This window comes from Mercenaria mercenaria, chromosome 15 (assembly GCF_021730395.1).
Source record: "Mercenaria mercenaria strain notata chromosome 15, MADL_Memer_1, whole genome shotgun sequence".
In the NCBI taxonomy this organism is placed as follows: Eukaryota; Metazoa; Mollusca; class Bivalvia; order Venerida; family Veneridae; genus Mercenaria; species Mercenaria mercenaria.
The window spans coordinates 48726540-48743718 of NC_069375.1; the positions used below are offsets into that span (position 1 = coordinate 48726540).

Here is a 17179-nt window from a genome sequence, read left to right on the forward strand (position 1 = left end):
TTTTACTGTCAGTGTGAATAAATGAAGATGACTACTGGAAATCGCTTTTAAAATTTCATGCCTCGAACGCGAGTGAGATTAATTATTTAAATATTTACAAAAAACAAAACAAAAACAAAAACTTTAAGCGTTACAACATTAGTGACCTCTTCATTTCGTAGCTTACACATCGTTTGTCAACATAGATCTACATATTTGATTTTAAAAAATGTTAGGGTGTCGATAACTGCCTCCACGATGTGGACGAATAATTGCTCTACGTCATTTGAGATGCAAAAGGCAGTACATTGAAGTCTATCAAAATTAGAATGATTAGAGTATATTTCAGGCATATTCTATGCTCATTTGCATCGATAAACAAGAAATATCTTTAAAAATGATGGTCGGCGAATTGTAATAAGGAAAGAAGTTTATGAATTTTTCATCTAACATTCATCTTTCATCTAACATTTTTCAAATTACAAAACTAAACACCGCACTTTAACAATTTAAATGGTTCTCTTTTAATTTTTCGCAAAGGTTTCGTAGGTTCGTGTATCCTTAGACGAATAATTACAGCAGTAGTTTGATGAAGATTCATGAAGCGGTTCATGAGAAGAGGTCATTAAACGTGTTTATATTTTTAGCTAATATGGTCCCTATCCCCATTTGTAACAAAATAGCAGGAGACCTTATGATATTGTTACACATCGAATTTGATAAAAATCCATTCATTTTAGTTGTTAATGCAAAGGGAGGCATATCTACTTTTAGCTATAGTGGTCCCTAATAGGCCCAAGTTCCTATATAAATAAATTTGGAAGAGGACCTTATAATGATGCTGCAGACCAAGTATGACAAAGATCCACCAAGCTGTTCATGAGACGCTGTATAAAGGCATTTCTAACTTTAGCTCTAACTGCCCCTAAAAGGGTCAAATGTCCAGCTGAACAATGTTGGCTGCGGGCCTAATAAAGATGCTACAAATCAAGTTTGATTAGAATACATGAGAAAAAATCAATTAAAGGATTGTTTTATTTATTATTTTTATTTATTTCTAAAATAGGCAACTGATCCGCTTTAACAAATGCATATTCGCTATTCATGAATCTTTGGACAATGACGTCACACCTATAAAAAGTGAAGGTCAAGCAAAACATACAATTGTAATTATTTCAATATTTCTGTTTCTTGAACAAAGTTTGCCCGTAGTCATATCACATAGATAAACTGTATGCAGCGTACCTTCATTTCAGTGTAATGAGATTCAGTCATTATATAGCATATATATAATAAAACAGATTTCAACTGAGTTCAATATTTGCATACCATACTAAGAAAAATATTCATTATAATAAATCAGTTAAATAATTATAACAAATATATCAAAGTAAACAAGTACTCATTTTAATATGCAATCTGAATAAGTCACAAAAGCAAGAAACCTTTTCATATACAGACGACAATTGTAACAAGGAAAATCTTTTAAAAAGCACTTCTCTACATAAAAGACTCTTATCACACCCTTATTCATGTGATACGCAGACCGCATTCAGCTCTTTCTTTAATTTGATATATGTTGGTATTTGAACAGGTTTTTATCATATTTATTAAACTTACTTATCATTTTGAGATATATCAATATTCTTGCTAAATATACTGAGCCAAAGTTAGCTTTAAAACTGTAAACACCGTCGTTTAGGATAAACGCTTTGTCTACATTTCACTCAGCGTAGCACAATCAACAGAGTGAAAGAAATTGACACTCTCGTCCAATCAGACAGTGTTACATAAATCTTCCATTTTGATAAATTATCTAGAATGCGTTATCGAGTAGTTTGATTTGCAAACTGAAGTCACGTGGCATAGGTAACGAAAACGAATTTAGACGGCGTCGCCGAAAAAGAACTCCACGCATGCACTTAAAATACGACTGGAGGTTAGGATATGTTAACTGCTGTAACACCCAAAACATTCTGCAAGATAATTTGTCCAACATTACCTATTCAGCATCGTTATAGTGGTTACCAGGATCGTTATTCTCAATTCTTTCTCATTTGGATGTGGGAAGGGAAAGATTACTATATCTCTTGAGCAAATGCAATCTCATGATCCTCCTCCTCCTCATCATCATCATCATCACCATCATCACTTTCTTTTTTCCTTCTTTAATTGTTGTTATTTATAGAAGCAGGATGGTCCTTTTGGCCATTCTGGTGAAGATTGATTATACGGCCAAGATAACTAAAACATTTAGCTCTACTTACTTCATCTAGTACTAATCTATAACTGTTACAAGCAACAGTGTGAAAAGATACAAATAGATAAAATATGTTCTTCATCAATTTGGCCGCAACATGCATTTCTCCTATAGATGGCAATGTAGCTATGTTATTCATTATTTTGTGGAATGTCGGGCATCTTTATGGGTTCGACAGAAATAATTTTATGTGCAATGTGGTTGAGGTATTCAACTTCATAAGATGTGAAAATATGAAAAAAGCTAAAAAAACCTTTTGAAGAAAAAAAATCAAACAACACCAAAAGAAAGGGTTGTGTCAAAAAGTAAACAAATAATATCGCCATTTGTTTATTGCAACTAAGATTTATTCGCCTAAAACAGCAAATGACAACTTGTCTCTGGATATTGTTTTAGTATTTATGAATAGAGATGAGTGGTTGGTGGGTGTGTGTGTGTGGGTGGTGTGTGTGTGTGTGGGGGGGGGGGATATAAATATAGAATCCAGGAACACTGGTTATCATATAGGTATCTTAAAATGCTGAAAACGGCACTTAACCCAAAAAAATATAAATAGAAAAACGAAAGAAGAAACAACATGAAACTCGGACGTAAAAATTTGCTGAGTTTATGAAAACCTTTAAAAGGCAATTTATTTACACGTTTCTATCACTGGTATATATGTCTGGTATAAACAAAGCAGAAATAACCGAAAATAAATTGCGACTGTGCTACTCATATTAATGAAGTACCAATTTCAGGCATAAAGTTAAGTGATTTCAGGCTCTATTAAATAAATAAATAAATAAATAAATCGGGAGAACTTATAAAATCAATTCAATCTCGGTTTATATCATTCGTGGATCGATTACCAATGAATTTCACTGACCATTCATTCAGTTAAAATGCTATGAAATAATGCGAACTGAACATCAGCTGAAATGAAAGTAAAAGTAGGTTTTATTAAAAGTTGCATATGATCAACAACATGAGCTGCAATACTCTTGCAACCGCATAGATATTTGAGTCGGGAGGACGCTGCCTCGTACTGGACCCTCGAAAACATGGCTACGACACTTTGATACTTCATTTCGAGGACCAAACAGTATTAGATACACAACGTGTCCATAGGTGGCCTACATGGCCGGCTCATTGATCCAGTGGTGAGATATTGCTCTACAAAACCAGGGATAGTGAGTTTCTCCAACTAAAATTACTCTATATTGTAAGTTTCAGATAAGAGTCCCGCTTGGACATTCAATTTTCAAAACTGTCGAGGTCGTAGATCAACAATCAACTTAGTATAGACAGGTCTGCAATCGTAGATCCTTCAAAACAAGCTTAGGGCGTAAATTGGCGTTCGAAATTGTTCATGTCGTACACTGGAAAAGTCCAGGTCGTAGATTAACATTCGAAATAGGTCAGGCCGCAGATTAACATTCAATGTAGACCCAGCAATCATACATCAACGTAAAACAATAAGGTCGTAGATCGAAATTGGAAAATGTCCAGGTCGTAGATCAACATTTGATATTGTTCAAGTCGTATATTAACGTCCAAATCTTGTATGTATGCTAATTCACGGAACCGTAGAGACTTCTTAATTACAGAAGACCATAAAATATATATGTCTGGTATAAACAAAGCAGAAATAACCGAAAATAAATTGCGACTGTGCTACTCATATTAATGAAGTACCAATTTCAGGCACGGACCAGAAATATTTCGTATAAGGGTACCATGCATGCAATTTTGAATGAAGGTGTCATCGGTGAGGCTCATAACAGCGAATGGGGGTAGTTACAGTTGCAGCGTAATGAAAAACCAATTCGATACTGTTTCTGTTTTGCATAAAAGCATGAATTGTTGCATTCATTAAACACTATCATTCTATATTGATAATTATTTCACTGGAATAGAACAGGGACATAAATACAGGGACATAAACAGATAGGGATTCGCAACGCACTATACAGCAGCCGAAATTATCGATTTTTCATTGCCGTAGGTAAACTAGTCTGGATTACCTGCCCCTTCCTATCGTTATCGTACTTTCAGAGTACGAACGGGAACCAGACAATAGGTAAACCGCAAATTATCGGCAATTATTGATCCGTTAGATTAGATAAACTCCTTGCTTTTACTTATCATGGAAGCTCTTTCCTGTAATTATTGACGCATTTGCTCTTCCAAATGAAATGAAATTATATAAAAAGAATTGATAATATTATGGTTATGGTTATACCTCGTAGTTTGAATATGCTTGTGGTCAGCTGACTTTCAAAAAAAAAAAAAAATAGCGGTTTGATATGTTTATCAATCTTTTGTCACAAGATTTGTTAAATAGTTTTCTAATCATGTTGACAATTAAGTACTGTTTTACATGTTTTTTGTTTGTTTGTTTGTTTTTATTCTTTTATTTTTTCGTATAACCGTTGAACACGTGAAAAACATTGCCCTCGACGTTACAATGAGAAATAAAGTTTTGTGAATAAGTAATTGTTTTATTTTCTTTCCCTCCTAATTATCTATAATCACCTTTGCTCAAAAGAATTTTCATTTGTTAGGGTTTGTTACAATATTAAATCTTTTGTCCTCAGTTTAAATTTAACTGTAATTATCTGAACTGATCGGCACGAGTAGAAGAAATTGTTTGTAGCATCACACCTTACATCTCGTGCGTGCTTATTGCACATTCTTTGAACGTGTGGAAAACATAATTACCCTTGCCTTTTATATTGAATATATAAATGAAAATTAAAGGGTATTTCAAAAAAATAAACATTAGTTTGTCTATCATTTTGTGTTCGTTCAATTCAATTCCGCGAGGTTATATTGTAGTTATAGTGAATGAAGTTTAATGATTAAAAATGGCGGTGTGTGTGTGTTGAGTTTGTTTACCCTCGCCACCGGTTAAGACCATATGGGCGAGCATAGCTTCAATTATATAACAACACTTTATAGGCTACGTGTAGAGTGTGTACCATAATTCACAGTCCAAAGTAGGTCAAAGTGACCTCCAGTGGACTGTGAATAAGATGGGAACTTAATTTTGGATATTTTTGGTTTAAGGGGGATTTTGTCTACTTCAAAAAATTGTTAAAGGGGTGGGGGAGAGAGAGTTGTCCTACTTGTTATTTTCACAAGGGGGATTTTGTCCTCCTTGGTAATTTCACAGGGGGGATTTTGTCCTCCTTGATAATTTCACAGGGGGGATTTTGTCCGGGTATATTAAAAATAGCAGGGGGGATTTTGTCCAGGGGGGATTTTGTCCGTTTCCCAACTTAATCCCATACATTTATCATAAAAACTACAGTTAGAAGAAAAGACTAACTTATTTCACTTCTTCATTTTTATATGTGTATCTTCTTTCATGTACCTCATATAGTGTGTCAAGGCATTTTGTTTTCCCCAATTTATACTATATCAATTATTAAAACATATTTTATATTTAAACTATATTTATAAGTGTGACAGAGACAGCAAAGTCCTAAATTTATTGAAAAACTTCTGTTTGTTTGAATGTTAAAAATGGCTTATGGCAAAGAGGATTTTATAGACTTCAGTGATCTAGATTAAGATGATTTGCTTGGTGAATACACTTGTAGTGAAGTTGAAAATTCTGATGATAATGATAATGTAACGGAACCGAATCCGAACTCTACAGTTAAACCAAAGAATGTCGCAAATAAGATTTATCAGTGCGACAACTGTGACAAAAAGTATGCATCCATATCGGGGCTAAGAGGTCACCTGCGGACGAAGCACGGGATTTCAAATGTCAGAGGTTCGTATCTTCAAGTAATAATTTAGATGTGTATGCGTGTAAAATAAATATTATGTTTATAGATAATTTGTAAGTATTCTTTCTTTATTTTGTTGAGGAGCAAGAGCAATAAACCTGGTACGGCTGTGTGTCTAATCTATTTGCTTTTGACATTAAATGAACTGTGCTCGAGTTAAGGTAAAGGAGGTGTAATGAGCGGGAACTTCTAAAATAAGTGGCATCTTTCATAACATGTTTAAATACAAGGCCGTCGCGGGCGGTCCGGCCGGTCCGGCCATGGCCGGACCACTTTTTTGGCCGAGCATGACCAGTTGTTTTTTCGCATAAAATTTCAGCTTTTGCTTAGATTGAAAGTGCCGAAATATTGCCTTGCTAATTATCCGCAACGAGCGGTATCTGTCATAATTGCCCGCGGGGTGTGAAAACTTCGGCACACTTCGTGTCAAAAGTATCGACCCTGCTTGATTGGATTAATCATAATTAAACGCTTATCTGATATATCTTTAATCCGGTATGATCTAAAGGGCATTTTTTTATAATCTATAATAATTGTTTTGACGAAAAAAAAAAATAGTCGTATGTTTAAAAAAATTAGAAAAGATGTGTTTTTCGTGGTATAATAAAACAAAACTAACCGAAAGCTAATTTCTTCTAATTATTTTGAATAATCTTAAATAATTGCTTTAAATCAAATAAAATGCTTACGTACATCTCAGCTATATAAAATAATATAAACTTCGTTTCTATCTCTAAATTCTGAAACCGTATGCTTAACTCGTTGCTTAACGTATTGCTGCAAAATGGACATACCTGAAATTCCAAAACAACCTAAGACATTTAAGTTTCCGAAACGCACCTTTGGTCGGAAAAATCCGGTGAACAGAAGTTTTCAGCCTTTGTGGTTCACTAATAGATCGTGGTTGCATTACGATGAAACTAATGACCTTGCTTATTGTCATGTGTGTATGTTTGCTCACATAGACGGCAAGTTGTCAAGTTCGAATCTTGATAAAGTCTTTATCATTAATGCCACCGCCTGATGAGACTCACAGAGGGGTCAACATTCATTGGGCAAATGTCGGATAGTTATCCTTGAAAACTGTTATAAAATTGACTGAAAATCTTAATGGAAAATGCTTTCAAGATGCAAGGAAAACGTACTTACGGGCATCCCATATCTTAAAATTTTCTCGGGGGAGACCCCCCAAACCCCCCTTACGAAAGGGGGAAACCCCCTCTCCTGCTCTCCCCACTCTCCTGCCGTCGGCACTCGCGGGACGCCTTCGACGTCCCATGGCCGGACCACTTTTTGGAACCCGGCGACGGCCCTGAAATAATAGCAAGAGCTGACCTTCACCCGATGTACAGTTAATAAAAATGTCAAATGCACATGCAAATGGCGTCGAAATATCACGTTTAAGTCTTGCCCTAAATAGTTGTGACGTTGCCGTTTTTACGGCAATTAATTTGGTTCGGCGAGTCCCTTAAATTAAAAGTGTTTTTCTAACTATTCACTGACGGAAAGCTTATTTTACGCAAAAATCGTGTCAAAATCCTTCTACGAAATTATTGTTTTCGAGCAGAATAACTGCGTTGTATGTAAAAACTGTCCCATAGAACTAGAATTACATTAATTTATTGTACTGTAGGGATAACGCACGATACAACATCTGCAGAATCCCAAGGGATTAGGCTGGTAACCCGAGAGGGATTCTTAACATGTCATAACATTTAAAGAATATACGCAAACGTTATTCTAGCATAAAACGCATAAAAACCAAGTAAATGAATTTATTTTATGCTAACTAATGAAATACTGTATTATATCAGTTAAATATTTTCATATCTCATCACTCATACTGTGAAAATATGAAATCTATCGAAGTGAGAAAATTTTCACATTTTCACTCGCGCTACGCGCTCGTGAAAATATTTGAAATTTTCTCACTTCTCAGTGAGATATATTCCATATTCACTCAAAACAAACAAATATCCTCTATATTTTGTCCCTCAACGTCATTAAATTTCCATGAAATGCGCGGTAAAGTCTATGTTTTTTTCACGTCAACGTTATTTCCTTTTCAACTATCCGTTTTGGGGCCGTAATACGTTTACGAACGCGCATATATGAAAAGGTGTTATAACAGCACATGAGCGCGAGAATCTCCCTGTTAACACACGTTTTCTCTCCTGTTAAAACACCCTCAAAATTGATGCTATGTAAAATCAGCGAAATAAAAAGTCGGTGGTTTCCGACTTCGTTTTCACTGTTTTGTCTTAAATTTTCCCATACCCCCATTTTCAGAAGCAGATTTTTTGCATCAAAATTTCACAATCAACAGTTTGTATTTTCTAAACTACATGTATATACCTAATTTTTTAAATATGACGAAAAGCTGGATGCGGAATGAAATCTTTAGCATACAAGCTGTTTACCCTTACAGAAGAAAAAGGCCTGCTGCGTACTCTTGCTGTGTACATACAGCGTATATGATGCGTACATGATGTGTACTGAAATCAAGGGCTTTAAATAGTACGCAGGATATACACCGCACATACACCCATAGTACGTTTGTAGTACACTTTTGACATGCAAATGAGCTCTGCCGCGTACTACTTGCTGCGTACATGCTGTGGACTACATAGCACACAGGATGTACACTGGAGGAATTTAGTATGCGGGAAATAGTACGCAGCATGTACGCGGCACATACACTTTTCACATGCAAATGAGCCTGCGGTGTACTACCCCTGCGGCGTACATGCTGTGTACTCCTGTGGCGTACATGCTGTGTACTCCTGCGGCGTACATGCTGTGTACTCCTGCGGCGTACATGCTGTGTACTCCTGGCCCGAGTCCTGCGGCATACATGCTGTGTACTCCTGCTGCATACATGCCGTGTACTCTTGTGGCGAAACTGCTGTGATAATGTAAATTCCTTACCCCACCAACTTTTGTATGCAAATGCTGATCATTTGGACAGAAAAAAACAGAAAAAAGATAAGTGACATGCATCAATAAGTATTTACCCTTACCAAAATAATGTACATTGATGTTATCAAATAAATTAGTATGCTTTTCTTCATCCACTTTTCAGTGAAATAAATCAATTTTTGTAGCATGTAATTTGGTAAACATTTGAAGAAAATGGCGTAACTGCATCAAGGGGAAACAACTTTAATGCAACTAAATATAAGTGTTATGATTTATTATAGACCATGTGTGCGTAGTATGTATTTATTTTGATTAAAATCCATCTGAGAACAATCTAGGACTGGAATTATATAAGCATTTATACACTTTTACATCCGTAAAAAGTACCGCACCAAAAAATTTCGGATTGATTTTTTCCAATGGGTATGAGCGCAATTAGCCAAAAACGTTCTGAAAATATACGAGCGGCAAATCCGATGAACAACTTTTTAATCTGGTGAGGCCTTAATGAGTTAACATAATGAGCATTAAAGCCTTTATAAAACATGATAGAATGGTGTTTTGCTTAAGAGTATTCAAATAACAGTGAGAGCTATTAATTCTTCTCATTCGGACGCTGTTGAGGCATTATCTTGGTAATTATTTCATGTATTACAAAATGTGATGCAACAAAGTTCAAATAAGGCTTTTCAATTATCCAAGTTAGAAAGCTCCAGGATTAATTCAAAATGAAAAAGAATATATTTTTACACTGCATGCAAGGTGCAGCTCAGAAGTCACTAAGATGTAAGCTTCACAAATGAACATTGCAAATAGTAAATTTATGGCAAATTTTCATTGTTCAGAATAATGGTAATCTGAACTATTCTATGCTATTAAGATAAAAGTTACTCGGAAATCAAGTTCTTGCTTCCAAAAAAAAAAATAAAAATGTACAAATCCTTCCTGCATGAAGTGTACTTCAGACTTTTACCTAAAAAAATTCAAAGTATAAACACCAAAAGAAAAAGAACAAGTCTCTCCCGCGTATATGAAGTTTACTTCAGACTTTAACTTATAAAAAAAAAACTGAGTATAAATGCCAAAAGAAATTGTACAAGTCTTTCCCGCATATATGAAGTGTACTGCACAAATTTCAAAGTATCTGCGGTGTACATGCAGTGTACTATTTTTTTGTACAAGTCCCTCCTGCGTACATGCAGTGTACTCCTTAAATTTTCTGAGTCTGTGCTGCGTACTTGAAGTGTACTAGTGACCTCCTGCGTACATGCTGTGTACTCGTCGAAATAGTACGCGGCATGTACGCGGCATGCGGTGTATGTAAAATGTACTCCTCTGGCGTACTACTGTGTTCGCGGCATATACACAGCAAATACGCAGCATGTACGCCACAGAGGCTTGCTTCTGTAAGGGTACCGTCAACGTTTAGAACGCAAACACGTGACGTCGTCAAGCATAATGTTAGACCCTATTGATATGTTGATGGCGCTTAATTACGCCTTCTTGACTTTACATTCACAGGACAACAGTGTACCTTGTGGAAAAAACAATAAACGAGACATCATTTTTCAAGTTCGTTATTATTTCGAAATTACATAACATACACTTTTAATGACACGGCAACAGTTTTATTATCAAGTTTATGAAATAGAATTCATCTAGATACAATTATATACCATTAGTAAATTAAAAAGATTCTAGACTGGAATAACTGAAAATTGGAAACGAAACACATGCAAGGAATTAAATAAAGCAACAATAATAAGAAAACATCAATGTCACACTCCGATTAAATAAGAATAATTCATTTAACAATATTTTAGAATTTTTCTTTCTGTAATTATGGTAATAACAAGAGCTGTCCATAAGACAGCGCGCTCGACTTTTCTCAGTGCTTGACTCCGAATTTGAGCTTTGCCAGTAAAAAAAAAATCAAAGTAAAAAAGGGGCATAACTCTGTTAAAATTCAAATTATAGTTATGAGAATTGTGTCTCCTGGTGTAGACTTTGATAGTAAATAAGTTTCAAGTCAAAAGCTTTGATAGTAACAGAGATATTTGACTTTATAAAAAAACTTTAACTAAAAATTCTAAGTTAAAAAGGGGCATAATTCTATCAAAATTCAAATCAGAGTTGTGGGGACTGTTTCTTTTGGTGTAGACTATGATAGTAAATAAGTATTTTAAGTTTCAAGTCAAAAGCTTTGATAGTAACAGAGATATTTGACTTTATCAAAAACTTTAACTAAAAATTCTTAGTTAAAAAGGGGCATAATTCTGTCAAAATTCAAATCAGAATTATGGGGATTGTAAATAGGTTTGATAGTAAATAAGTATTTTAAGTTTCAAGTCAATAGCTGTGATAGTAACAGAGATATTTAACTTTATCAAAAACTTTCACCACAGCGACGCCAACGCCGGGGCGAGTGCAGTAGCTCTGCATTTTCCTCGAAAAGTCAAGCTAAAAACGGATCGTTACTACATAATGACATTAAAGCATTTTATTAGCCCACCATCATCAGATGGTGGGCTATTCAAATCACTCTGCGTCCGTGGTCCGTCGTCCTTCCGTCCGTCCGTCCGTCCGTCAGTCCGTCCGTCCTTCCGTCCGTTAACAATTTCTCGTTATCGCATCTCCTCAGAAACTACCTGGGGGATTTTGACCAAACTTTGTCAGAATGATGTATTGGTACCCTAGTTGTGTCCCCCTGAAAATCAGACTGGTTCAACAATTTTTTAGTAAGTTATGGCCCTTTGTTTATTTCTATAATTTACATAGATTTATATAGGGAAAAACTTTGAAAATCTTCTTGTCCAAAACCACAGAGCCTAGGGCTTTGATATTTGGTATGAAGCATCATCTAGTGGTCCTCTACCAAGATGATTCAAAATATTTCCTTGGGGGTCTAATATGGCCCCGCCCCGGGGGTCACATGGTTTATATAGACTTATATAGGGAAAAACTTTGAAAAACCTCTTGTTCAAAACCACAGGGCCTAGGGCTTTGATATTTTGTATATGACATTATCTAGTGGTCTTCTACTAAGATTGTTCAAATTATCCCCCTAGGGTCAAATATGGCTCCGCCCCGGGGGTCACATGGTTTACATAGACTTACATAGGGAAAAACGTTGAAAATCTTCTTGTCCAAACCACAAAGCCTAGGGCTTTGGCATTTGTTATGTAGCATCATCTAGTGGTTCTCTACCAAGTTTGTTCAAACTATCCCCATAGGGTCAAATATGGCCCTGCCCTGGGGGGTCACATGGTTCATATAGACTTATATAGGGAAAAGATTTTAAAATCTTCTTGTCAATAACCTACAACATTCAAATTTGGACCACATGTATGGTTTTGAGTGGCAAGATAAACCTTGACATGAGTTGACATTGATTTTGACCTAGTGACCTACTTTCACATTTATGTAGCTACAGCCTTCAAATTTGGACCACTTGCATAGTTTTGTGCACTGAAAAAAACTTTGACCTTGACTTTGACCTAGTGACCTACTTTCACATTTTTGAAGGTACAGGCTTCAAATTTGGACCACATGCATAGTTTTGTGTTCTGAATTGGAATTTGACCTTGATTTTGACCTACTGACCTACTTTCACATTTCTCAAGCTACAGCCTTCAAATTTGGACCACATGCATAGTTTTGTGTACCGAAACAAACTTTGACCTTTACATTGACCTAGTGACCTACTTTCACATTTTTGAAGGTACAGGCTTCAAATTTGGAACACATGCATAGTTCTGTGTTCCGAAATAAAATTTGACCTTGATTTTGACCTAGCGACCTACTTTCACATTTCTCGAGCTACAGCCTTCAAATTTGGACCACATGCATAGTTTTGTGTACCGAAATGAACTTTGACATTAAGATTGACCTAGTGACCTACTTTCACATTTCTGTAGCTACAGGCTTCAAATTTAGACCACATGCATAGGATTGTGTACCGAAACAAACTTTGACCTTGACATTGACCTAGTGACCTACTTCCACATTTTTGAAGGTACAGGCTATAAATTTGGACCACATGCATAAATTTGTGTTCTGAAGTGTAATTTGACCTTGATTTTGACCTAGTGATCTACTTTCACATTTCGTCCTTGAAATTGATCTAGTGACCTACTTTCACATTTCTCAAGCTACAGCTTTCGAATTTGAACCACATGCAAAGTGTTGTGTACGGAAATGAAATTTGACCTTGAGCTAGTCAGTAAGTCTTGAAATTTGGAACACTCAAAAATGGCACATTGGTGGGCGCCAAGATCACTCTGTGATCTCTTGTTTACATTTATAATGTGTAATTTTCCTTTCTTAAATGAAACCCGTGCACACAACAAATTTTCTTTCCAGAAAATTTAAAAAAAAGATCAACATGTTAATCACAAAATAATTCAATTTCAAATGTGTCTTAAAGGTGGTCAATCACATTTAAACAACATTTAATGACATTTTTTACTTTTTGTATATTCTGGTAGAGAATTATTTAAGGAACAAAAAGACCGATTACATAGAGTTAGATTCCTATTTGAAATGTATATTTTATTATTTTTATAAGATTTTGTAATTACTCCCCTTTAATATGAAAGTATATAAAAAGCTGGGTATTTCTTTTTATTTCAATACAATGTCTACTTTTACATTTGCATTTGATAGACATATCAACTATTGAACAATCTGAACCAAAATGCAAGTTTAAAAGCTGTGTGTAGCTTCTGAATTCATTTATTTCCAATCTATCTTGGTTGCGCAAACAAGATAGGCAAAGGGAGGTAATAATAATTTTTCAAACTTGCGTTTCTAATGAATTCCATCTAAATACATAATTTTTAATGCAAATATTTTACAAATATATTACAATATGTCTAATATTTATACATGTAAAATTATGTAACATACATGTATCAGATTTAAACTACATACTACAGCAAAACTGATGACCTTAATAAACCCTTATCATGCTGTACACAACTGATTCTGGTAGATCATGATCAGCCTGCACATCCATGCAGTCTGATCTTGATCTACACTGTTCGCCATTCAGTCAGTATTGTTTTTGATAAGCACCCTTTTTAACAAAACAGTTAATAACACAAAAGTATTAGATTTAAACTACACACCATAGCAAGACTGATGACCTTAATTAAATACAGAAAAGTTGAAATTTCACAGGTTGCTCAATCCGACAAAAATGAAAATGTTGCAGGCTCGGTTTGATTGAGCCTGTTCATGGACGGCAGTGGAAAATGCATGCTACCGTCCATGCCCTCTAGCCCCAGATTGAGCAGAACTCAACATTTATCATGCTGTACACAACTGATTCTGGTAGATCATGATCAGCCTGCACATCCGTACAGTCTGATCTTGATCTGCATCGTTTGTCATTAAGTCATATACATGTATGAAGAAGTTTGGTATGTTTTAAATATTATGTAGAAACATTTTACATTTATGAACTGCACTGTAATGATTTACAAAGTCGCCTGTGACTGCAACTCTATGAAAATATTGTATACATTTGTTGAACAATGATTCACTCAATTCAGTTCATATTTTCTTGCTATCTTCAGAAACTAACAAATCTGTATTACTGGTTTACAAATGCACATTTATAACGAAAATCACAATTAAAAATTTGAATCATTATAAAATATGTTAATATACAACTACCTCAACGCTTTAAAGCATCATTTATATACAGTTTTCCTTTTCTTTCAGTTTCTGAATACAGACACGGAAACAAGACAAAAAGTGAGCAACAACCATTTGGTTTTGATGAATCTTACTTCAGGGTTTTTTTTTAAAATTCATTTACACAGTGTCTCGATTCCATGCAAAGTAACTCCCTCAGAAAGAAAGCTGCATCAGGGCCTGGTAAATTAATTGTTGACATCTCAAAGAAAGTATCACTAGACTCTGACATGAAAACAATTATAGAACATAAACTGTGTCCATATTTCTTTCAAGTTTTTGAAAATGCAAATTCAAGTGATGGCAACACAAATGAAAATCTCTACTCCAGTTTCTACAAGTTAACAGAAGATACAAAATTGAGCACTGAAATTCAGGATGTTCTAAAGAGAACTAGTGGTGAAAATTTTAGACCTTTTGTTGGTGTTCTCCTACACTCTCTTATGCGCTCTCTGATTAAAAACCGGGCAGAACTTTTTGAACGAAGAAAAGATGAAAACGTTAAACCGCTAGACAACAACGACCAGCTTGTAATTTTTTACATCAGTGGGTACATCATTCACACTCTAACAAGAAAGTGTTTGAAAGCAAATTCAAAGTCAGTGAAACTGCAGGCCTTACAGGAAGCCATGAGGCTCTTGTTAAAAAATGAAAGTGACAGTGAAAAAACATTTGTGAACAAATATTCCGAATGGACATACAAGACAAATCGTGGTGGCCTGAAAATACCTAGCGACAGTTTCTTCCTTCTTATTCGTGAGTGCGAAATGTGTTGTCGTGACGAGATTGACGAAAAAAATTTACACAAGGATTCTCTGAACAGAACTATTCTGTGTGAAAAGATAATGGATCGATTCATGGTAAAGCATTATGCTGATAAACTGTTCAATGGCGAGTTTGCTAGCTTTATGTTAGAGTCCTGTATAAAACTGTTCGTTACAGTACGCGGGCATGCATGGGCCAGGAAAAGGAAGAGTGAAGATAAGAATCAGGGGAATTCCAACAATAAAGCACTGCGCAAATCCCTCATGGAATATACTAAAACCTAGGTCAACTGCATTGGTAAATAAAGTAAAATAACGCCAAGTGTACTACAGGTTTAAAGCCCCAACTTTTACTACCCTGGCAGTAAGTTTTGTAGGAGGAGCCTATCAAATAACAACGCTACTCTAGGCTGTCTGTTAGCTAAAAATAGCTCACTTTAAATGATTCACAGGCAAATGTAAACAATGGTCAGTTGAAGAAGAAATTTGAACTAGTTTGCATGTTTTGATGGTAAAAAACTATTCTTATCCATATTGTGCATCCATATCAGTATCAATCCTATGAAAAATTGAGTCAAGACTAGCATTCCTGATTTTTAATCTTGTTTATGTAAATTTAACAATGAAACTCAAAATCAAACATTCATTTAACTAAAATTCTGTCATTGCTGGCTGGTCCATTAATTGAGATAACCTAGCAATAAATGTTGAAATATTAAACTTTAAGTCTGGGATGCAGAACAATACACACAAATTAGCAAGTGCTGCTGTGATAAGGACTAATAAAAATGATAAGCTATTTGAAATTATATTTATCACTGTATGTCTGTAATTAGTAGTTCCCTATTTCTTTAAAACATTTTTTATGATATGACATATAAAAATATAACTGTAGAAATGACTATGATATTCTATTTGGTTTAAAAATTCAAAATTACATCCTGGAGAAGTTTTGCAATGCACTCTAGCTAGGTGTTAATTCCATTGATACATATGAAGCCTTCTGACGATCAGGTTTGTTGATAAAATTAACCACGTGGGAATTGTTTACATTCTCTGTTCCTCTAGGGTTCATGACCTCATTAGCTCCTCCCGGCAAATTCAAATTTTTGGCAGTTGGGTTTAAATAATTTTTTGAAACTATACTTCAGCATTTTTTGTTTTAAAAAATAAAAACACCAATTGATAAAGAATATTTCAGTGTGTATTTATGCAATTTTTCATAACTTTTTATTCAGTGGTTTCTTTAAAATTTTGAAAAAGGGCTCTCTGATGTGAAACATGCATAATTTATATAAAAACCTGCCCTAGCACCATCTTGTGGCTTTTATATGGCAGTTGGGGGTTTAACTCTTCAGCAAAATTCATTATAAATTCTTTAATATAGTTCTGCAAGTTTTGTTGAATGTTGACCATGTTGTAAATTTTTATTGCTAATTGTTAAAGCAACATGAAGGATATATGTTAAAAATTTATCTATTATGAATCATATGGCCAAATAACCTGTATATCTATATGTCTGAACGCTTCATTTTTCTCAATTTGCCAAATATCAGATATAGTATTTATTTCTGTGAGGAACTATACAATATTCTTACATGTATATGCCATGCATGACAGTATCATATTTGCTTTCAGTATCATATTGCTTTTACAACGTTTTTGATATGTCTATAAATGAGTTAGGAGACTGAGACTAACTTTAGAACAACTGAATATTATTTCATCTGAATCAAAGTTTTAAATAAAAAATTTGACATGTCATCAATGTTTTG

General features: G+C 34.8%; 1 protein-coding gene across 4 annotated transcripts; it reads left to right on the forward strand.

Moving 5' to 3' along the window:
* Positions 1–4853: 4853 nt before the first annotated feature.
* Positions 4854–16615, forward strand: LOC123532516 (uncharacterized). Of its 4 annotated transcripts, none has more exons than XM_053525220.1 (3): positions 4854–5194; positions 5688–6005; positions 14668–16615. In XM_053525220.1, exon 3 carries the CDS (start codon positions 14781–14783, stop codon positions 15687–15689), a length of 909 nt encoding a protein of 302 aa, XP_053381195.1. In that variant the 5' UTR covers positions 4854–5194; positions 5688–6005; positions 14668–14780; the 3' UTR covers positions 15690–16615. The 4 variants fall into 4 exon arrangements, with proteins under 4 accessions (XP_053381195.1, XP_053381196.1, XP_053381197.1 ...); XM_053525221.1 differs by having other exon boundaries at positions 5778–6005; XM_053525222.1 differs by having other exon boundaries at positions 5827–6005.
* Positions 16616–17179: the final 564 nt, after the last annotated feature.